At 37.6% G+C, this 22,504-nt stretch overlaps 2 protein-coding genes across 2 annotated transcripts; one reads left to right on the forward strand and one right to left on the reverse strand.

Annotated features, from left to right (window-relative positions):
- Window positions 1-5: 5 nt before the first annotated feature.
- Window positions 6-15,132, reverse strand: asl (argininosuccinate lyase). The gene is made up of 16 exons (XM_052100551.1): window positions 14,935-15,132; window positions 14,617-14,811; window positions 14,051-14,134; window positions 13,129-13,185; window positions 12,929-13,026; window positions 12,605-12,682; window positions 12,326-12,403; window positions 10,999-11,051; window positions 10,720-10,782; window positions 7,084-7,198; window positions 2,564-2,648; window positions 1,272-1,331; window positions 1,115-1,198; window positions 797-877; window positions 589-695; window positions 6-494 (listed from the first exon to the last, which is right to left on the reverse strand). The coding sequence occupies exons 1-16, from the start codon at window positions 15,061-15,063 to the stop codon at window positions 350-352; spliced, it is 1,512 nt and encodes a 503-aa protein (XP_051956511.1). The 5' UTR covers window positions 15,064-15,132; the 3' UTR covers window positions 6-349.
- Window positions 15,133-16,562: 1,430 nt separating this feature from the next.
- LOC127625324 (DNA-directed RNA polymerase III subunit RPC9-like) lies at window positions 16,563-22,281 on the forward strand. The gene is made up of 6 exons (XM_052100561.1): window positions 16,563-16,587; window positions 17,121-17,157; window positions 17,325-17,423; window positions 18,578-18,672; window positions 19,000-19,057; window positions 20,663-22,281. Exons 1-6 carry the CDS (start codon window positions 16,580-16,582, stop codon window positions 20,804-20,806), a joined length of 441 nt encoding a protein of 146 aa, XP_051956521.1. The 5' UTR covers window positions 16,563-16,579; the 3' UTR covers window positions 20,807-22,281.
- Window positions 22,282-22,504: the final 223 nt, after the last annotated feature.

The following is a 22,504-nucleotide window of genomic DNA, read 5'->3' on the forward strand; positions in this document are numbered from 1 at the left end:
GTAGATTTTTAAGTCCTTATTTATATTTTTTTAATGTTCACATCTGTTAACTGTCTAACTCACATGTACCTCTTTGCATGTCTTCCGATATTAATTATCCTCCAATGGTGGCAGTTTTTTTCTAGCATCAATAAATTGACATTTTCAAATCCTGCAATTCAATGACATGTACATGATGTAAGATCCAAAGATTTCAATAAAACATCAAATTAAATGACAGTACAAACTCTTTACTCAGTGGCAAATATGTTTCATTGTACATGATATTTGTCAAATAAAATATGCATTTCGAAGCAATGGAGGTTTATTCATATTCAACACACTGGTATCTCTTGACTTCAGCTGGATGTTACTGTTTGTGTGCCTGTAACCATGTTCTGAAGTGCTCTATTTGAGCCATGACGCTACTCTTCCCAGTACCACCAGGGGCGCTGTACTGCTCAACGCTACCGTTGTAGTCCCACACTGAGGAAACATCACTGTCAAACAAAGGGCTGGAGAGACAGAAATAAAATTAAACATTTAAACTCAGATCAGATGTGTATAGATGCTCTCGGATGCTCTCCATTTTTGAATGCACCTGCTGACCTGGCATTGTGGAGGTCCTCTACAGTGAGTTTATTCAGGAGGGCCTTTTTGGACTCAGCAATATAGACAGCTTTTCCAGCACAACTGTGGGCCTCTCTGAAAGGCATCTAGAATACATATATAATCATCGTTCATACAGCTGTAGTGACAATTAAGAAATGCAACAGCTGATGGATGGATGGATGGATAAATAGATAGACGGACTCACTCCTTTTCTGACTAGGTAGTATGCCAAATCAGTGGCCAGCATGTCTGGGCTGAGAGCTGCCTCCATGTTCTTTTGACTTACCTGAGGAATTGAACAGTAAGAGTGCCCTTACACCCAAAATCTGCCTCTCAGATTTCAGCGATGAATAAAGAGGAAATTAAACCAAAGCAATTTCTTGTATTGCTAAAATTTCAGAATGACCATAGACTACTACATGCATCAATAACGTTTTGCATCTTACAATAGTTACATAATAATTACAACTGTTTGTTTCTTGATTACCATTAACATTAATTTGTGGTATGACCTGTCTCTCACCTCTAGAGTAGAAATGACGCCTGCCGCCACCTGCAGCACAGCATGTACTGTGTCATAGGTGTCAAACATGGCCTCCTTATCCTCCTGTGATCAAAGCATACTATTAAAGAATGTTCTAAAGTTAAATAGTAAAATGTTATGTCTGTTATATGCATACCTGTAGGTCTTTGTTGTATGTGCTGGGCAAGCCTTTGAGAGTCATCATAAACCCTGCACACTGCAATACAATGGGAATGAAATAGATACAATAACAATGACTGAACACTTTTGTAGTAAAATAAAGCAACATGGGGTGTTCATATTGCATATTATTGTCATTACTTATTGCTTACGTGAGCCTATTTCCAGAGATGTACACATTGACTTCAGGAGGTTATTATCGATATGATAAAAGACAACAAAATGTTTTTAAAATGCATTATTAATAATAATAATTATAAATAAACCATTTATATAATAATAAATATAATAAACAACAAAAATTAAAATATTCTGTCTAATAATATAGATAATTATCGTAAATGAAGGTGTTTGCGGTTGCTTGGAAATGTAGCAACTAATTATACTACTAATTATGCATTAATGAAGGTGCGGTCACTGGTGTGCGTTTATAGTCATGTCACAATGGGCCTCTTTTAAATGGGCTATGCGCAGTGCTATGGGATATGTAATATGCACAAAGCCAGTGGGCATGGCCATGAAATTGTGGTATTTTCGTGCAAGTATGCACTAAGTCTAGGCGCAAGTGGGTTTGGCGAAATTGTGCACGCAAAACACTAAGGCAAGTCAAGAGCAATTTAATTCTGAGATTTTTCTCCAGTTATTGCAGTCCTATTGTATAGTTAATTCCCTAAGTTTGGATATTAACTTTATTACCACCTTCTGGTGGAATCGCCAAACTGGAAATTTAGGAACTGAATTTAGACTTTGCTTTTTCAAAAGCAGGTCTGTTTTCAGCACAATGACCTATTTCTCAGGAAAATAGCAAATTATGTTTGCGACACTTATTAACATAAAGTACACCCACAGTTTGCACGCATACACCCACAGATAGCTCAAACACTCCCACCCACGCCCACCTTCACTTTTTGCTGGCACGAATATTGCCCTAAGAATTACAAAATTAGATAAGGCGTTCACAAAAATAGAGCCTAGCAGCTTCAAATGTGGCTCTTCCAATCAGAGTTTAGAGTTGGATCTATCCGTTTTAATTTCATAGCTGAAAATAAGATGAGCACTCAAGTGTGAGGGAAAAAATATGGCATTAACCAAAACTTTTGACTGAATCACATGTGGTATATTGCCCTCCAATATGTTCAGATTATTTGACAATATTGTTTGACTTTATTTCCCTTGGATTTAATTGAATCACACAATTAGTATCTCTGTAGGCCTAGCTGTGGCGATCTTGTCTATTTGTTGGGTTCATTAGTAAAAGTGGTGTCTTACTCTGCCAAACACTCGTCCTGCTTTGCTGCGGATGAGCTCCAGGCTGTCTGCATTCTTCTTCTGAGGCATCAGGCTGCTCCCCGTGCTGCTCACACAAACACAAAAAAACAGCTCTGACAAGCTTCACACACTAGACACACATACAAAACAGACAGGAGTTGAAGGAATCCCTCAGTACACATCAGACAGCTTGCACACAGATATTTGTTCAGAGCAGTGGGTGTATGTGTCCCGAGGCCACCATGTTGTGTATCATCAACCAATTAAGATAAAACGTTGCAGGAGTCATGTGACATTATGCAAGTGGAAGCAGCCTAGTGGCGTACTCCACTACACTTTGCTACAATTATCCTTTTAATCAACATCACTCTGTCAGAACTGAAATTTAGTTTTGGTCATGAAACTGCACGGGGAGTGTAGGATGTCGAAGAATTCGAAGTCATAGGACTGTGTGGCCATTAAAAAGCATTTATGGTCACAACAACTGGTGCCTCAACAAGAATATGGCGGCATATATATATATATATATATATATATATACACACACACACACACACACACACACACACACACACACATACACACACACAGTGGGTACGGAAAGTATTCAGACTCCCTTATATTTTTCACTCCTTGTTATATTGCAGCCATTTGCTAAAATCATTTAAGTTCATTTTTTTTCCTCATTATTGTACACACAGCACCCCTTATTGACAGAAAAACACAGAATTGTTGACATTTTTGCACATTTATTAAAAAAGAAAAACTGAAATATCACATGGTCCTACGTATTCAGACCCTTTGCTGTGACACTCATATATTTAACTCAGGTGCTGTCCATTTCTTCTGATCATCCTTGAGATGGTTCTTCACCTTCAATTGAGTCCAGCTGTGTTTGATTATACTGATTGGACTTGATTAGGAAAGCCACACACCTGTCTATATAAGACCTTACAGCTCACAGTGCATGTCAGAGCAAATGAGAATCATGAGGTCAAAGGAACTGCCTGAAGAGCTCAGAGACAGAATTGTGGCAAGGCACAGATCTGGCCAAGGTTACAAAAAAAATGTCTGCTGCCCTTAAGGTTCATAAGAGCACAGTGGCCTCCATAATCCTTAAATGGAAGACGTTTGGGACGACCAGAACCCTTCCTAGAGCTGGCCTTCCGGCCAAACTGAGCTATCGGGGGAGAAGAGCCTTGGTGAGAGAGATAAAGAACCCAAAGCTCACTGTGGCTGAGCTCCAGAGATGCAGTCGGGAGATGGGAGAAAGTTGTAGTAAATCAACCATCACTGCAGCCATCCACCAGTCGGGGCTTTATGGCAGAGTGGCCCGACGGAAGCCTCTCCTCAGTGCAAGACACATGAAAGCCTGCATGGAGTTTGCTAAAAAACACCTGAAGGACTCCAAGATGGTGATAAATAAGATTCTCTGGTCTGATGAGACCAAGATAGAACTTTTGGCCTTAATTCTAAGCTGTATGTGTGGAGAAAACCAGGCACTGCTCATCACCTGTCCAATACAGTCTCAACAGTGAAGCATGGTGGTGGCAGCATCATGCTGTGGGGGTGTTTTTCAGCTGCAGGGACAGGACGACTGGTTGCAATCGAGGGAAAGATGAATGCGCCAAGTACAGGGATATCCTGGACGAAAACCTTCTCCAGAGTGCTCTGGACCTCAGACTGGGCCGAAGGTTCACCTTCCAACAAGACAATGACCCGAAGCACACCGCTAAAATAACGAAGGAGTGGCTTCACAACAACTCCGTGACTGTTCTTGAATGGCCCAGCCAGAGCCCTGACTTAAACCCAATTGAGCATCTCTGGAGAGACCTGAAAATGGCTGTCCACCAACGTTTACCATCCAACCTGACAGAACGGGAGAGGATCTGCAAGGAGGAATGGCAGAGGATACCCAAATCCAGATGTGAAAAACTTTTTGCATCTGTCCCAAAAAGACTCATGGCTGTATTAGATCAAAAGGGTGCTTCTACTAAATACTGAACAAAGGGTCTGAATACTTAGGACCATGTGATATTTCAGTTTTTCTTTTTTAATAAATGTGCAAAAATGTCAACAATTCTGTGTTTTTCTGTCAATATGGGGTGCTGTGTGTACAATAATGAGGAAAAAAATGAACTTAAATGATTTTAGCAAATGGCTGCAATATAACAAAGAGTGAAAAATTTAAGGGGGTCTGAATACTTTCCGTACCCACTGTATATCAGCACAAGGTTGAAGTGCATTCTTTTCTGTTCTGTGGGTTATTAAGGATTTTATGGTTACATCAATGTTGAAGTGGAGGAAACTGAGACTTGTCCTCCACCACCTGGATTGAGGTGAGTAACCGCGCCACCACGAGGACCTACTAAGTAGTAGGAATTGGGCATTCCAAATTGGGAGAAAAGGGGATAAATATAAATAAAATATAAAAAAAAAAAAAAGAAGTCATCCTTTTGTTGGAAAGAATGGATCGAGAGGGATATTGCTACACTTGACCTTTAAGAAAATGGACACAGTACACAGCCCCCTAAAGCCACAGACACCCTCTGTATGGTGCTCACTGCATTTGGAAAGGTGCATGAAGCATCAGTGTATTATTCCTCGTTGATTCAGAATCTTGGTAACGGAGCCTTAACAGCTCTTAAGAGGTTATAGGAAAGAGATATAAAGTTGGTATTAGAGGATAAGTAGTGGGAAAGAATAATTATTATTATTTTTCCTGTCTAGGGATGCAAGGGTACACCTTATTCGGTTTAAAAATTTGCATAATTTCTACTGAACTCCCTCTAAATTGTTTAGACTTGGTTTAAAAGACACACCTACCTGCTGGCAAAGTCAGTTGGAGGATGGAGACAGAGCCCATGCTCTCTGGATTTGCACTAATTCTGAGTAAGAGTCCAGAATTTTATCTGTGAGGGTTTAGATCCTCTAATTTCATTCTGCCCCAGATATTGAGTAATGGGGTGGTCATTAAAGTGTGACAAATATACAACAATCTGGGTCTAAACTAGTGTAATGATTGGCAGACAAATAATACTTAAGAGGATGGAAGTCAATTGGCTATCCCTCCAAAATTGTGGTAGTAATTGAGGATTTCTTTCTTTTCTCTTTGTTTGTTGATTTATATATTTTTGATTGTCAAATATATTTTGTTTGTTTGTTTTTTATTTGTGTGCATTGTGTAATTTAGGCTTTGACCACAGGTATGTTTGTTGAGGGACAGGGTGGGTTTGGGGAGGGGGAAATAATGGGGGTTAAAGTTGATATATATATATATATATATTTTTTTTTTAATTATTATTCTTTTGTTTTTTTTATACAAGAATCAATAAAAATTGTTAATAGCAAAAAAAAAAAAAAAAGGATAAAAAGTTGCTTCTTGAAATCTGTGGCATATAAGCCCATTTCATAAAAACATAATGGTATTAATAAATAGGAAATAATAATTTTTGAGTGATTAATTACTACTTCACTGAATGATGAAGGTAAGCTCAAACTGTACAGCATCTTGTTGCTACGATCAAGGTAAACATGATTTTTACATTTTATGAAGAAAATGTTGTTGGTACCACAGTGTGCTAGGATGTTGGATTGGTTGCCGGGGTGTTGCTATGCAGTTGCTGAGGTGTTATGGGTGTTGTTATGGCATTACTATGTGGTTGCTAGGGTGTTCTGAGTGGGTGCTAGGTGATTGCTTACTAGGCCAAGTCAAAAGACCCTCCCACAAGATTTTTTTGGTCTTTGAAGGTAAATCTTAAGTCTAATAGCTTTAAAAAGAAATAACACACATCTTGTCAATAATTTAAGGTAGCATAAATGGTGCAGGCCAGGACATGTTACATGCCCTAGTTTAATACTTAGGGTTAGAGGTTTTTCAAATCTCCAAACCTAAGTATTAGCAAAGTAATGCATATTCTTGCTTAAGCGAAAAGCCATTAATCAGTTGATATTCACAAACAAAACATTTCACCGGTCATTAAGAATTATGCCATGAGAAGAAAATAATTGAGCTGTAACAATGGAAAGTATGTGATTGTACGTGTTTCAGCTCATGCTTTCATAAACACTGTTAGTACATTTCTTACATTCACCCAGTTCAGCAGTGGAGGTTAACTAATTTGGCAAGTGTACCATAAAAGTAACTTGAACCAAGACCCATTCATTTGCAATGCTGTAGTGCCTGCAGCTCAAAGACAGTGTGTACGTGTGAGGTGGGAATAGCAAAGAGCAGAGTAATAAATGTAAGAAGTAATACTCTTACCTAAGGGCTTCAAACTAATGAACTGTGTCTGTTGTGACATTATTGGGTATTAGGGAGCGTATACAAAGGACGAGTTTTTGTGTTCAAACCATTGGGCAACAAAGGTTGTTGCTAATAACTGTTTAATATGAGACACAATGTGGTCGCTCAGTATCCCCAGTTATGTTCATTTACATGGCACATGCTTGTGCCATGTAAATGAATGCTACCTCTTTAATACGAGACTCTGTGTGGAGGGTACATGTGCTGACCTTACCTGTATGCATCAGATAGAGAGATGAAGGAGAACTCCTTGGTATTATATAAAATCAGATCCTCTGCCATCTTGCTGAGGTGTGTGAGACACATTGATCCCCAGAATAGAAACTCCGCTATACAAAAACAGTGATGTTTTAAAGTTAAATAGGTAGGTACGGTTTGTCAAGACAAACTTTGAGGTTGGCCTTTGTTAAGTTTTAAAAAGATTGTCAAGTAGACCTTCATTTAAAACCTTCAGAAAGATAGACAGATGGATAGATTTTGTATTGTATGTAACTTAAAGCCATGATATGGCAGGCCTTATGTATAATTGTTTACATTTAATTTTTTTGACAGTTGGAGTTTGAATTAATAAGCCTTCCATAGACCTTATTCACTCTAGCACCATCTTTGATTTTTATTGGGAATGACAATAAGAGATAGTCAAAAACTGTATAAAGCACCTAGATCACATCTGATTTTCCACAACTCATGTTCTCTGGAGTTCTTTGTATACTGAATGTCCTTGGCCAGATATTTTATCAATGTTTTGTCTACAGAACAATCCAAAAACACTTTAAACTGCAGTACAGCCAATTGAAGAGACTAAGGCTATGTCCGAAATCGTTCACTCATAACCTATTTCCTATATAGTGAAAGACAGTGAGTGCACTATATTTCAGCAGTGAGTGACCGAAATGAGTGAGTGAATTTGAACGCTAACCTATACACAAAGCGTCGAAGCTCTGGGGTTGTTGCAGAAACAATGTCACATATGAACTTTTAAAATACTTGGGCCTTGCTTTTTATTCTTATTAAATAATATGTTGATACAATAAATCTTCATTCTGTATGTCATTTTAAATATATATTTTAATATAAAGAGTAAACACAATTTATCAAATGTAGATTTTTGTATTTATTTGTTATACTTTAGTATTTTTAAACTCCAATACAAGCTGGGTAGCATTTCTCATCTGACCATAGACACCACCAAAGCTATCATAACCTACATGTAATAACCGAATATTTAAATCATCCACAGAATTATCCTTTCCACTGTGTGTAGTCTCCTGAGTTAAAATAATATATCACCTCAGTGAACTATTTAGTAAATAAAGTATTCTTCAGCTTAATGGGAAATTTATGTATAAAATATAAATAAAGAGTACATTTTTAAATGTATCTGTATGTTTTGCCTCTATATTTTATTATGTTCTAAGTTTATTTGACAAAGTAATTTAACACATTCAGCATTAAATAAAACATTGCTGGATTAAAGGAAGCACTAAACTGGCATCTCTCTCTCAGCCACTCGCTCACTCGAAATTAGAGCGCAATTTGGGTAAGAATGAGTGAACAGAAGTTCAGACATTCCTACAAAATGGCAGGCTCCCAAAATAGTGCACTATATAGTGGATAGGGGGCAGTTTCAGACACAGCGTCAGTCTATCCAAAGTCATTCTAGCCAGTCAGTCCACTGTCGGTCACCTTTGGAATGCTCCCATGGAGACTACTTCCAGTCATGCCAGTGCAGCTCCTATCTTGAATGAGGGAACATGCAGTCTTGAGAGCCTCGGTTACCTCTTATCTTTGACAAAAGGCCAATGAGAATTGGCCTACAGAATTTGCATGCCCTTCCCCCGGACATGGAGGGAGGGAAGAGTGCGTCTGTTCAGACGGGTTTTGAGCTGAAGAGCCGAGAGTCCCGGCCATTTCTGCGGCTTAGTACAGTGTTGTGGCAAGAGGGACCTAACATCTCGTTCCCTCCATCGGGGAACGTAGGTTACGACAGTAAACGAGACATTCCCCTTCTGTCGCTCACTCGCCGTTTTGTCGATGTAGTGACACTAGCGGACCCTATCTAAAAACGGCACAATGCTGAACAGTGTTATGTGGACTGCTGATGTCATGTCGGGGAACGTTGCTTTGTCCCGAGGTGGTTGTGCTGAGGAGAAGCTCGAAGCACTTACCTTGCTCCGCGTACCCATCCTGGGGTGGGTAGGCAACTGAGGAGGAAGTTCTGTAGAGACAACCTCTAGACTCATCACCACCTGCCGGCCTGAGGTACGAGTGTGGTGCAGTTGGGCACTTGAAGGTGGAAGGTTTGCATTCATGGGGGCCCGACTGCAAGTGCTTTGTGTCTGATCGGCATGAGAACGGCGGTTTTGGGCACTGGTTAAATGACCCAGGGAGTGAGGAAATTGCTTCCTTTGTGACAACGTAGGTACCACAGCCTTTTGGGGGTGCAGTAAGCAAAGGGAAGTAATCAAAAGATTATCTACCCGGCCCGCCATCGGGGGATGGATTGGTCTCTCTCCCTGGGTTGCCCGTCTCTGGAGCGCTTGGGAGCCTTCTGGGTCCAGGAGGTGGTTCGTGAGACGGAGGGCACCCGCTACCTGCGGGGAGCTCTACACTGAGGCTGAGAGCTGGGCCGGGGCTGGGGCGGAGCTGCCTGGGGCATCACCGCTGCAGGGGGACGCCCTCGGAGAGCAGACGGAATCTTGAGCCATGGTGGGGTAAGATGTGTTGAATGGTCTCCATCTGTTTCTTCACCGTCGAGAACTGGTGGGCAAAGTCTTAAACTGTGTCGCCGAATAGGGTGATCTGGGAGATGGGGGTGTTGAGAAAGCGAGCCTTGTCGAAGTCCCACATCTCGACCAAATTCAGCCATAGGTGGCATTCCTGGACCACGAGTGTGGCCATCACCTGTCCGAGTGCACGCGCTGTGACCTCGTGGCTTGAAGGGCGAGGTCGGTCACCAAGCGCAGTTCTTGCAGCACATCAGGATCAGGACTACCCAGGTGCAAATCTTTTGATGCCTTGGACTGGTGGACTTGCAGGAGGGCCATGGCATGCAGGGCAGAGTCGGCATGTCCAGCGGTGCTGTAGGCCTTGTTCGCCAGAGCCCTTTGAGGGGAGTGACGGTCGATCCCACCAGGTGGCGGCGTTTGGTGGGCACAGGTGCACTACAACTGCCTTATCCAGCTGGGGGAGTTCCGTGTACCCGTGGACCGCCCCGCCGTCAAGGGTAGTGAGAGTGGACGAGTGAGGAAGTCAGTTTAGGGCAGTGAAAGGTGCCCTCCTCCGTCTGCTCATCATAGAGGTGAGTGGAACCGCAGTGGGTTTTACTCAGCTCACTGAAACACAAATGCTTGGCTCCGAAGAAAAAAAATCTTTAGCACACTTCCCTCCTTTTATACCCGTATGTCCGGGGCAGGTGCATTCAAATTCTGTTTGCAAAATTCTCATTGGCCTTTTCTCAAAGATAAGAGGTAAACGAGGCTCTCACGAGAGACCCCTAGTGTCACTACATCAACGCAACTTTGAGTGAGTGACAGAAGGGGCACTAGCCCAGGAGCGACCACCCATTTCAATGACACACTGTGACTGACGCAACGGAGTCGGTCTCCCTTCACCCTTAAACTAATAATCAGAATATTTTGCAATAAACTTTAAATATATTGTTTCTATACTTATAATCAACAACCTAAAATAATCAAATTATTTTGGAAGCAGGACAGTGGGCGGGCACTGTTGCCCTCAATTCCGATCAGTTAAAAAAAAAAATAAATAAATAAAAAATAATATACAGCAACTTTTTTACAAACAACAATTTAATACCTGTAGATGATTGCTGCAGCAAAACACATACCTACAAAATCCCTCTGTCCAGTTGCGTCCATGCTATTGATACTGATCTTATCAAAATTGAGTTCTGGGGAGAGATAAACATTTAAAAAAAAAAAAAAATGCAAATAAGTGCCCATTTTTTGACCGGTGTACACAAACATATAGCACAAGTGCAGACTTCATGAATCCCTACATACATCACTAATAATTGGGCTGAGAGAAAACCTTGCAATAAACACACATTAATCTTTAATATGAAAAGCTGAATAACAGGAAAGCAAATTCGTAAAATTCTGTTAACCTTCACGTAGAAGTTCTCTATCAATGTTAAAGGGATTCCCAGCAATGGCTCCACTGCAAGGATAAAACACAGAAACACACATTACATGCACCTTCAACTCCTCTGATTCAACTGCTCAGTTGGTTACATATCAGTGATTCCCAACTTTTTTTGCCTAACATACCCCAACAATCCTAGAAGTACGGATCTCATTTATTCTTTATTACTGACACCAAAAATAGAAATGTGTTCCTATTAGCTGGTATCATACTGGATGCAATTTAGCATTATCATTAATTTTATTAAAGTGGCCATTTTTACAATGATTCACAAACAAAAATAATAAATTTTGTGGGTGCAAAAGAGACTGGGTGCAGAAGAGAGATTGTTTATCCGTCACCACTTTTGACAGTTTTTGGGGAAATCATGGAGAAACTTTCTCCAAGAAAGCAGCATTTATTTAGAAATGAAATACAACTAAGTTATAATGTTGTCTTTATATGTTTAACAAAACAAATAAAAGCCTTTCCAAGAACACCCTATCTAATGACTAATAGTTCACCCAAAAATGAAAGTTCTATCATCATTTTCTCCCCTCATGTTGTTCCACGTCATTTTTTTTCTTCTTCTGTAGAACACAAAAAGAGATTTAAAGCATAATATTAACATCAGTCAACATTCACATTCATTCCATGGAAAAAAGATGCAATGAAAGTAAATGGTGACAGAGGCTAACATTATGCTAATGCCAAATATCTCCTTCGGAGTTCCACAGAAGAACGTCACATGGAACAACATGGGGGTGAGTTTTTCCTTTTGAGGGGAACTATCCATTGGGAATGGGAATTTCCATTGGGAATCATTGACATACAATATGATACACTATATGGCCAAAAGTTTGTGGAAACCTGAACACTAAAATTCATACAGTATGTGCTTGTTGAACATTTTATTTAAAAACCATAGGGATTAATCCCACTTTTGCCACTAAAACATCTTCCACTCTTCTGTAAAGGCTTTCAGCATTCAATTCGTCCCAAAGGTGTTCATTGGTGCTCGGGTCTAGGCTTTGTGAAGGCCAGTCAAGTTCTTCCTCACCAGACTCAATACATTATTTCTTTATGGACATCGCTTTGTGCACAGGGGCATTGACATGCTGGAACAGAAGAGGGTCCTCCCCAAACTGCTACAATAAAGTTGGAATGCCACTGTATGCTGTAGCATTAATATGTATGCTCCCTTCAATGGAATTAATGGAATAACCAAACATGTTTATTAGTTAGGGGTGCCCACAAACTTTTGGCCATATAGTGTATATCTCAATGATTTTCGTTCAAAGTGTGTATACCTTCCAAGAGGCATTACATTAACACGTCTCCTGATTTCCTCTAGCCGTTCCACATCCCTGCTCAGTGCTGCAGCATGACTGCAAGAAATTATAACAAATCAAAACATGAACACTATACAATAGTGATTAGAGATACATAGCAACAGGATGAAGTCAATATGTATGAGGTCATGGCACTTTACACAAGAACATTGGGTGGCACTTTACTGTTGCATCTCCTTGAGTTCTAAACTTGGATCAGAAAATATTCAAGATAACATCATTCTATTCAAAAGGCACCTGAGAATCCAGTGACTCCATCTGATTGGCTGGGCCCTCTGCATGTGAGTATATCCAGGGAACAGGATATTGATCTCTCTGGTTTTGGACAAAGGCAAATAATTTGGGAATGAGTGTTTGGCAGAGTCTAAAATTACATAATTTTTTTATTATTATTAGTAGTAATTTTTACCTTAATACGGTGATATTTATTCTAACCATATAATAACACAGCATGCCACCCTCTTATGTCAAATCCACACAATATTAACAGAAATTCCGTGTTTGGTAATTGTAAATAAGTCAGATCCCTAAAGGTGTCTAGACATAAATGGGCACCCTTACACTGCAGCCCTTTCCACCATGGTGTTGATAAGTTGTAAAGCTTGTCCTTTCAGATTGGCAATAGCTTCTCGTAGCCAGAGCCGCATATCTGTTACAACCTGTCCAACAAATGAGAAGAAATCTTTACAGCCATGTTTGTATAGAAAATATAAAATGATAGCCACTAAATTAAAGTCCCATTCAGTCTGAGCCAGACCCACCTGATCATTTCTGCTCCTGCCTGTGTGAAGCTTTCCAGCTGGATCACCAATAATCTCCTTTATAAGAGGATATGAACACACTGATTTGAATTTTTGGTTCCTGTAATAGTGTTTTCATTAAATAAAATAACAAGCTACGAAATAACTTTGGACATAATCCAACTATTTTCTGTAATCAACTTGTTAAAGTCGCTGTAAGCAAATTTAGTGTTCTGAAGCTTTCACGTGACTGCGCCGTTGAATTAGGCATGTCCCCTCATCGCTTACAGCAACAACAACAAAAAAACGCTTACAGCAACTTTAACATATGCATGACAAAATGCATGTGCGTGTGTTAACCGGACTAAAATGTGTTATCCATATGACTCCAGTGGTTAAATCCATATCTTCTAAAGTGATCTAATTGATTTTGGGTGAGAACAGACACTGTAAATCTTGACATAAGCAGTCTCCTTGGAGATCATGATTTCAAACTCAATTATACTTCTTAGCATCATCTAGCGCTCTGCGCATGTGTAAAGCATTAGGTAGTGTAATCGTGTTTGAAATCATGATTGTGCCTAGAGACTGCAATGGCAAGATGTACAGTGGATAAGGACTAATATTTTGGTCAGTGTTCACCCAAAACCAATTAGATCTCTTCAGAAGACATTCAACCACTGGAGTCGTATATGACTTTTATGTGCTACAAAGTTCTAGCCACCATTCACTTGTATTGTATGGACCTAAAGTGCTGAAATATTCTTCTAAAAATCTTAGCTTGTGTTCTGCTGAGGAAAGAAAGCCATACACATATGGAATAGCATGAGATTGAGTAAATGATGAGAGAATTTTAATATTTAAACTATTCCTTTAATATTTAGAATTTAAACTATTCCTTTAAAACAAATCTTGCAATCACTGTGGAGGTTGTTTACTTCACCTTCAGCCTGCGTTCATTGGCTGTATGAATATCCTCATCTCCAGGTTTGATTTTGAATTCATCTTTGGACCATTCAATGAAAACCTGATAAATTACAGCAACAGACATATTTAAATACCTGTTCTTTGTATACAAACAGTGGGGGGTGATAATGTACATTATATAATATTGTAAATGTCTCAAATCTTTTAAAACTATTTTGTTCCAACGCAGATAATATATGTGTGTATGTGGCTTTTTATGATGTCACATAATGTAATGGAGCAGCTATAGCGAAGTTTACAAAAGGCATTTGCAATTAGCACTGTCACGTGGCTATTGTTGTGTGTATGGAGGTCCAAACTGTTCTCTGCATACTTTTGTCTGTGATGTATTAAGCTTTGGAGTCACAGGGGAATGGACTATGGCACACTGTTTTGGTAAATATTTACAGAGCATACTTGCACTTCATAAATATTTCAATGGGAAGATGGCACCATAAACACTATAATACACTTAGTACACATGGAGACAAAACAACTAAAGAGCAATGGAACCTATCAAACGGGTAAATGGAGTCAGGTCACCTTGTCAAGGCCTGTGAGAATCTGTTCCATCTCGTCTTGGGTGACCAGACCTGCTTTCTGCAATGCTTTGACATAAGCTTTACTCCCTTTAATGTCAACCTTCCACATGCGTTGGTCGTAAGCGATTGACGCGTTGAACTGTTCCATTATAGGGTCGGTGTTTCCCACAAACCGACCACCCCATAATTTATTTCCCTGTTTAACACAAAATATATATAAAATAGCTACTGATGACAGTTTTGGAAAGTTTATGATAGACGAACACACAAAGAAACTAACTAAAATCAAATAAAAAGAAAAAAGGTGTGCGATCTTTACCTCTGTATTTGCCATTGTAACCGCCACCAAAATGAGAGCGATACCCAGCAATCCAGTAGCTTGTAAAAAAAAAGCAGGTCTTCCTCGTTTATTTGGGGAACTCCAGCGCTCTGCCCATTTTATGCACATTATGTACGAACGAACCAATCAAACGCTTAAGCGACGTTTCTCCAGAGATGTCATTCATTTTAGGAATCATCATCGCAACTACATCGAAGGCTGAAGGACCGCCTCCCCAAAAAATAAAATACACACGTCACGTTTGCCATTTTAACGGCAGATGGCGCTATCCGCATTGCCATTATATTTTGGCGAACGTAAGTTCATACTGCTAAATGCTAAAAGACTATTCTAACCACTGATCTATATAGATCTCTATATATATAGGTCAGTGATTCTAACCTTGTCTTTGCAGGTAATTTCTGCCTTCGACGTGCCATATATTTTGGTCTTTCAAAACTTTTCAAAACTTTTTTTTTTTTTTTTGATTTCTTATTAACATACACAGATAAAATGTTTAGCAATACTTATCTAAGTCCGGTGTTTTCAAACCTTTTGATTTCAATATAAAGTCAGCAACATATTTTCATGTGTAAAAAAAAAAAGAAAAAGAAGTAAGTAATAATAATAATATTACAAAAAAATTCCAAACAATATTACTGGCTTTTATATTGTCATTGTACTTTAAAAAAAATCCTACATAATTATTTGGTGATTCGTTTTCATTTTAATGCATTACTTTTATAAACTATTGCTGTCCATATATGATACATCTATTGATTTCCAATCAGTCTTTAGAAAGCAGAATTAAACAGTTGTATCAAATTCAGTAAATGTGTTTTGTTTCTTTGTTTGTTTGCATTAAACCTAGATAATTAATACATGTTAACATTTACAGCCCTAAAAATAGCTTAGATAATATAAAATGTTTTTTATATAATATAATATTATATATATATATATATATATATATATATATATATATATATATATATATATATATATATATATATATATATATATATATATATATATATATATATATATATATATATTCTAATTGTAATATTTGCCTAATGAATTGGGATTCTGTGAATCTGAACTATTACAATTTTGTATTGTTTGGCGTGTGAAGAATGTCATTTTTAAGAAGCTTAGGTACATATTTGTGACAAAACATATCCGGTTTTGTCCATCAACGCCTGGGTGGCAATTCAAATTATTAATCATATTTTACCTAAATCCTTAACACAATGCTTGCTGCCTTGTAAGCACTGGTACTATATTTCATATGTTCTAGGCATATGTTAAAAAACGTTAACTATCGTAAACATTAACAATTATTGATTGTCAATTTATTCTGCTTAAATTATGCGGCGTGTGTTAATTTGCATTTACAGTAAATTGATTAAATAAGTGACAATCGATGGGAGAGGAACTTTCTAGCTAATACACATACTAAAATCTTTATTAAAATGTCGCATATTTTTTAATATTTCAGATTTATTTATCTTAAGAACAACAGTTACAGAAATAAACTCAAATGTTAAATGTTAACTAACATGAAACGGGTGGGAACGTTTTACTTCAAGTTAAATGTTCTCATCGGATCGTTATTTGAGGTCGGACCATCAAGGCGAGCAGGATGGAAGTGTAAGCGTCCTCATTTATTGCTATAAAACAATACTTTTTAAACATAAACGAGTAAATGTTATGTTTAATCTCACTATTGAAAATACTCAGTTTAGTTCGCTTTTGTTTGGAGAACGGTTCTTTTTTAGAACGAAAACACGAAACATTCATGCAGGTGTGACCATGTGTCTCAGTAAACGGCGGATGGACAATTTTTTAATTGATTTGTCTCATGAGTTCCTGCCGTAAAGCTTAGACCTGAGGACGAACTAATTAAATAAAAGAAAAACGCGATATAATAACCGTAAATAACCTTCTGAAAATAGAAGGCCTAATTTAATATCTAAATATATTATATATATTGACAGCTGCCATTTAAAAAAAAGTTTAATGTAGTAAAGAGATTTTTATTGTGATCCACAACACGCACGCAATGCTCAACACCTGTCTCTTGCAGTGGCCTAAAGACCTGTGAATAGCTGCTGTGAAATCGCAGGGTGATTTAACACAAAATGATTCTAATTGATGCATTCTGTTCAAATACTTCTTTTTAGGAGAGATGCCAATGCTGCTATGCTAAGCAATTATGAGGTCGGTATTTTTTTATAAACCCATTAATTTAATTTTGACCCATTTATGTGTACAAATCAAGAAGGTCTGATACCTCATCAGCTGTGTTGTTAGAAATGCATTTTGTTGATTTGTGGTCAAATTTTGTTGTGTCTGTGTGTTTGTACACATGTCCTTTACTGAACCAGGTCTATAAGCTGCTGACAGACTTGAAAGAGAAGAGGAAGGAAATTGTTAAAAATAAACGCAGCTCTGGGCAGCAGAATCTCAACACCATCATGTATGAGGTGTGTGTCATGAATTAAATCCTGATCTGATCTAACTTGCACACTAGCCCTGTAAACTATTTCTTTATTTAAGAAATGTTTGATGTTTCGCTAGACCAGACTGAACTCACATTGAATTTGGAAACTAAAGGTTGACTAGCCAAAATCGGTCTGTGCTTACCGAAATTCAAAACACTGCCCCAAGTGGCCTATCTATTGTAACATGATCACACAGGATGTCTGCATGCTGTTTCTGAAAGTTCCAGTACCCTAGTATTGGCAACAGTATGTGACTCACTGACATGCTCCATCTCCCATTGGACATATTTTGAACGCCTCAATAATTACTTCACCTCATGCACGACTGTTAGCGCGCTGGGGGGGGGGGGGGGTTGATTAAATAAAATAAGCATTTCTCTTTAGTGTTTTACACCCTGTTCAGCTGAAAACAATTATTTGTACAACTGTCTTCTGGCAACCTCTCCTGGATATAAATAGATGTCACACTTGTTTATATGCTCTGCCTCCAGAGGCTAAAGCGGTATGCGTTTCAGTGTTTTCAAATCGGTCAATGTATGTCACTAATGTATGTTCGGCTAAAGAAAAATCAGCACACAGTTTCCGAATTTGATGTGAGATCAGGCTGTCTATTGGGCATACAGGCTCTATTTTCTGGGTGTAATATCCACAGAGGGGCACTAAAAGAGAGTTGTTTTCAGCAGTACATGCAGTAATGCAATGAAGAGGAATGCATATTCATACAAAGAACTCCCAAACCTAACCAACACTGAAGTAAAAATGTAATGTGAGAGGGGAAAATGCAACCTCTGAACTGCTTTCGCCACGTGAATGTGATTACTTTGTTAAATGCACTGGAGCTGATGCAAATATGTCTGATAGGAGATGCCTCTTGTCAGTGAGGTGGCATAATGTGGCCGATCCTAGGGTACCAGAACTCTCTGAAAAACATGCTGACTTCCTGTGTGATCATGTTTATTTAATTTAATGATTTTAATTCAAGTTCACTTATTAATTTAACATTCTGTTGTAAAATACCTTTAGTACCTATGTCTTTAATATCCTTTTATTGTAAATCTGCAATGGCCCTGTTTTATTTGAAATTTTCAACTTTTTAAACTCCTTCATACTCTCACATCTAATATCTGCCTCCGTAGACCCTGAAGTATCTTTCCAAGACACCATGTGTTCATCAGAACCCAGAGACGGTGAAAGATTTCCTTTCTGCGATGCTGCCTCACAAGCTCACAAAGTCAGTTCCAAAAAACATTCTTTATTAATTTTAATGTAGTATGATTTGTCCTTTTGTATACATTGTAATGCACTGAAAAGCCTCATTTTATTGTGGAAGGTGCACGTAGGAAGACTTTATCAACATGTCATGTTTGTGAAAAGCACACGCTGTGTTACATGAAGTAGCACTCTGAGGTTTAGATTGAAGTTTTGTCATATAATGTCTGAGACTATAGTACACATCTTGTAGTTTTATTTTGTAGCAGTATTGCATTTGTCATCAAGTTTAAGCCAGTGTTGGAACTTTCCAGACTGACATTTCTTTGTTTTTGGTTCCTCTATATAGAGCTGAGAAACTGCAACTCCTAAACTACAGACCTCAGACGGCCGTTGAGATCCAGCTGGTGAGATTCTACGCTTTGATGCCCTCAGTTATTTTCTAGTTAAAATTATGCATATAATGGCCTTTCACAATGTTTACATTTCTTGTCAATCTCTTGGAGCATTCTACTAATGTGAAAGCAAACGGCTTTAAATAGTCTTAAGTCAAAAATAATGTTTTAGAGATACAAGAATATATCATGAATAATGATGTAGAGAATAAATACATGGCACGAATGGAAAATATTTAAAAGATGTTGTAAAATGTCCCTTTTAAATGATTTCTGCAGACATTTTAACAGATATGTCCTAGATAAGAGGGAATGTTTTATTTATTAAGGAGTTTTTCTCTTAATATTATACAGTACAAATACTAACCTTTTCAATCTAGTGCACTTTATGCTAATTAAAAGATAAATTCAGAAAGAGCAATGGTATTTATATTTGAATACATTTAGACAATGTTTTTTAATTTAAAGGGATAGTTCACCCAAAATTGAAAATTCTCTCATCTACTCACCCTTATGCTATCCCAGATGTGTATGACTTCTACAGAACACAAAGATTTTTAAAAAAAATATCTCAGCTCTGTAGGTCCTCACAATGTAAGTGAATGGTGGTCAGAACTCTGAAGTTCCAAATTTCACATAAAGGCAGGATAAAAGTAACCCATACAACTCCAGTGTTTCTACCAATGTCTTCTGAAGCGATCCAGTTGGTTTTGGGTGAGAACAGACCAAAATGTAACTCCTTGTTCTCTATAAATCTTGACACCAGTCTGCCTGGTGATCATGCTTTCAAGCACTAGGAAGTGTAGTTGAGTTTGAAATCATGATGGACACTGCAGTGGCAAGATGTATAGTGAAAAAGGAGAAATATTTTGGTTTGTTCTCAACCAAGACCGATTGGATCGTTTCAGAAGACATGGATTAAACTACTGGAGTCATTTATGCTGCCTTTGTGATATTTGGACCTTCAGAATTCTGGTCACTGTTCACTTGATTTGTTTGAATTTACAGAGATGAGCTATTCTTCTAAAAATCTTCATTCATGTTCTGCTGTAGAAAGAACTCATACACAACTGGGATGGCATTAGGGTAAATTATGAAAGAATTTTCATTTTTGTGTGAACTATTCTTTTAAACATGTAATGTGTGGGACATTAATAGGCCTCGTGGATGAGGAGCTATCTTGAATATTGTATGGGGAACCCGTTTAATTTAAACTCTGATGGGACACTTCACTTTTTTTTTAGCATTCATATAAAATAATCATGCAATTTTATATGTGAGGATATACCAACAGTATATCAATGGTGCAGTTAAAAAAAAAAAAAAATTGAGTAAAGAAATAAATTGGTTGATTGTCAAATAAATTGAAACATTTGATCACGTTTTCAACATGGCAGAGGAAATCTAGAATAATGCTTTTAAAATGTTGGGTGTCTCTCCATTTTAGTATTTTTCTTTTTTTAAATACTGTTCACATTTTTCTTGACTGGCTGACATGCTTCCTTATGCAAATAATTTTTACAAACTTTGTTTGTTTTTTGTGGCTCAGCCTCTTCATAGATTTTTTTTTTTTTTTAGAGCTGGATGATAGAAATATATCCTATCTACCACTTACAGGTGGTAGAGGAGAGTGAGGAAAGACTGACAGAAGAACAGATAGATGAACTTATACAGAAAGTCACAGACATCCTCCCTGGTGACCCTCTGGAAGGAGGAGATGCATCTGCTGACCCTGAGATGGAGACGGAGGGAAACGAATAGCATCCTTTCTGCTTACTTTAGTGGTGTGACGCTTTCATTCTTGACCACAGAAGAAATTTGTTTCAGATTTGTAGGCACTGCGAATCCTCAAGAAATCTACTGTTGATTTTCATTATATTAATGAGAATGCATGTCAGGTAAATTTCTGAACAAAAAATGTTATATCTAAATGATCTAGTGTCACAAATCTAATAAAAACGTGTATTTATTTACCTTAATGTATATATTGTAAAGGCATGTGGTGAAAAGAAATGCCAAATATGATTTTATGATTATTTTAACTTTTTTCAAACACATTTGTAGCAGTTATAGTGATGAGGTGGGGGTAGATATAATCTTCTGGAGTCTGAATAGATGAGCTAATTTCCTATGGCATCCTTCCTGTATTGCTTCTCTTTCATTTATTTTCCATTAAATTATCAGTGCCCATTGTAAGTTTTCATTTGAGATTTCAGACCGATTGAGCAAAGCAAAACTGATTTGAATATAGGCCATTTAGTATGTTATTATGTCTGTTTACAATTTGCCAAGCTCTCTCTGCTGAATTGACTGTGCAAATGAGGTGGCATAATGTGTAACAGCAGGATTTTACTGAGCTTTTCTAACATCTAAGTTTACCAAGGCATGTGTTTTTTTATCATTTGTCAGCACCCAATATGAATCATCTATTCAAGACACTTTCTCCTGCACTTAACATTTCAGGGCTTCAGACATCCACAAAATTAACAAATGATCACTTGGTAATTTTGGTAACACTTAGAAGTTTCCATTTGTTAACATTAGTCAACAAGAACTAACAATTAACAATACTTTTTAAGCATTTATTAATCTTGGTTAATGTTAATTTGAACAAATACTGCTACAGTTTTAAAATCTGTAGATCTTGTATATAATTATTGTGTTGTGTAAGTATGTGTACATCTGATATGTAAATTGTATTGTGTAAATATGTTGTTTATTGTAATTGGTATATGTCTCGTCACTGTCATGACTGCTATGTTGCTCGGACCTGCACACAAGAATTTCACCTACTGTTGCACTTGTGTACATGGTAGTGTGACAAAGTGATTTGATTTGAAATCTAAAATGTATTTGTTAACATTAGTTAATTCACTATAAATTAAAATGAACAATATTTTTACTAACTAACATAAGATTAAAAAATACTGTTATATATATATAAATAAATCATGATACCTAATGCATTAACAAATGTTAAAAAAAATTTAACCTTTATGCAAAGTGTTACCATAATTTTTATGTTGTGCTGATCAATATGTCTCCTTGGGCTTGTATTGAAATTTAGTGGTGTGGGTAAAGCAGTTATCAGTCACCTATGTCATTGTAGAAGTTTTATTCAGTCAAAAATACTGAGTGCAACTAAGTTGTTGATCATTAATTGCTAGTTGATTTCAAACGTATTGACGATTTAAAGAATGTGATGTTTAGTATGTTTATGTTTGGCAAAATAATAAACGCACTTAACTCTGCTTCGGAATTCTCTGGATTCTAAATTTATTAGCGGTGCATAGTAAACAGACACGCAGATCAACATTCAGCATGGCTAATGAAGCATCACCTTTGGTAATAAATAAAGGCATCAGGCAAAGGTTACGCTGACGGTCAATGCCATCAGAACTTCCGGCCACTGCTTAATTCCGTATTGCAAAATAAGGTGAATAACCCGATTAAATCAGA

Source organism: Xyrauchen texanus, chromosome 31 (genome assembly GCF_025860055.1).
Source record: "Xyrauchen texanus isolate HMW12.3.18 chromosome 31, RBS_HiC_50CHRs, whole genome shotgun sequence".
Classification (NCBI taxonomy): Eukaryota; Metazoa; Chordata; class Actinopteri; order Cypriniformes; family Catostomidae; genus Xyrauchen; species Xyrauchen texanus.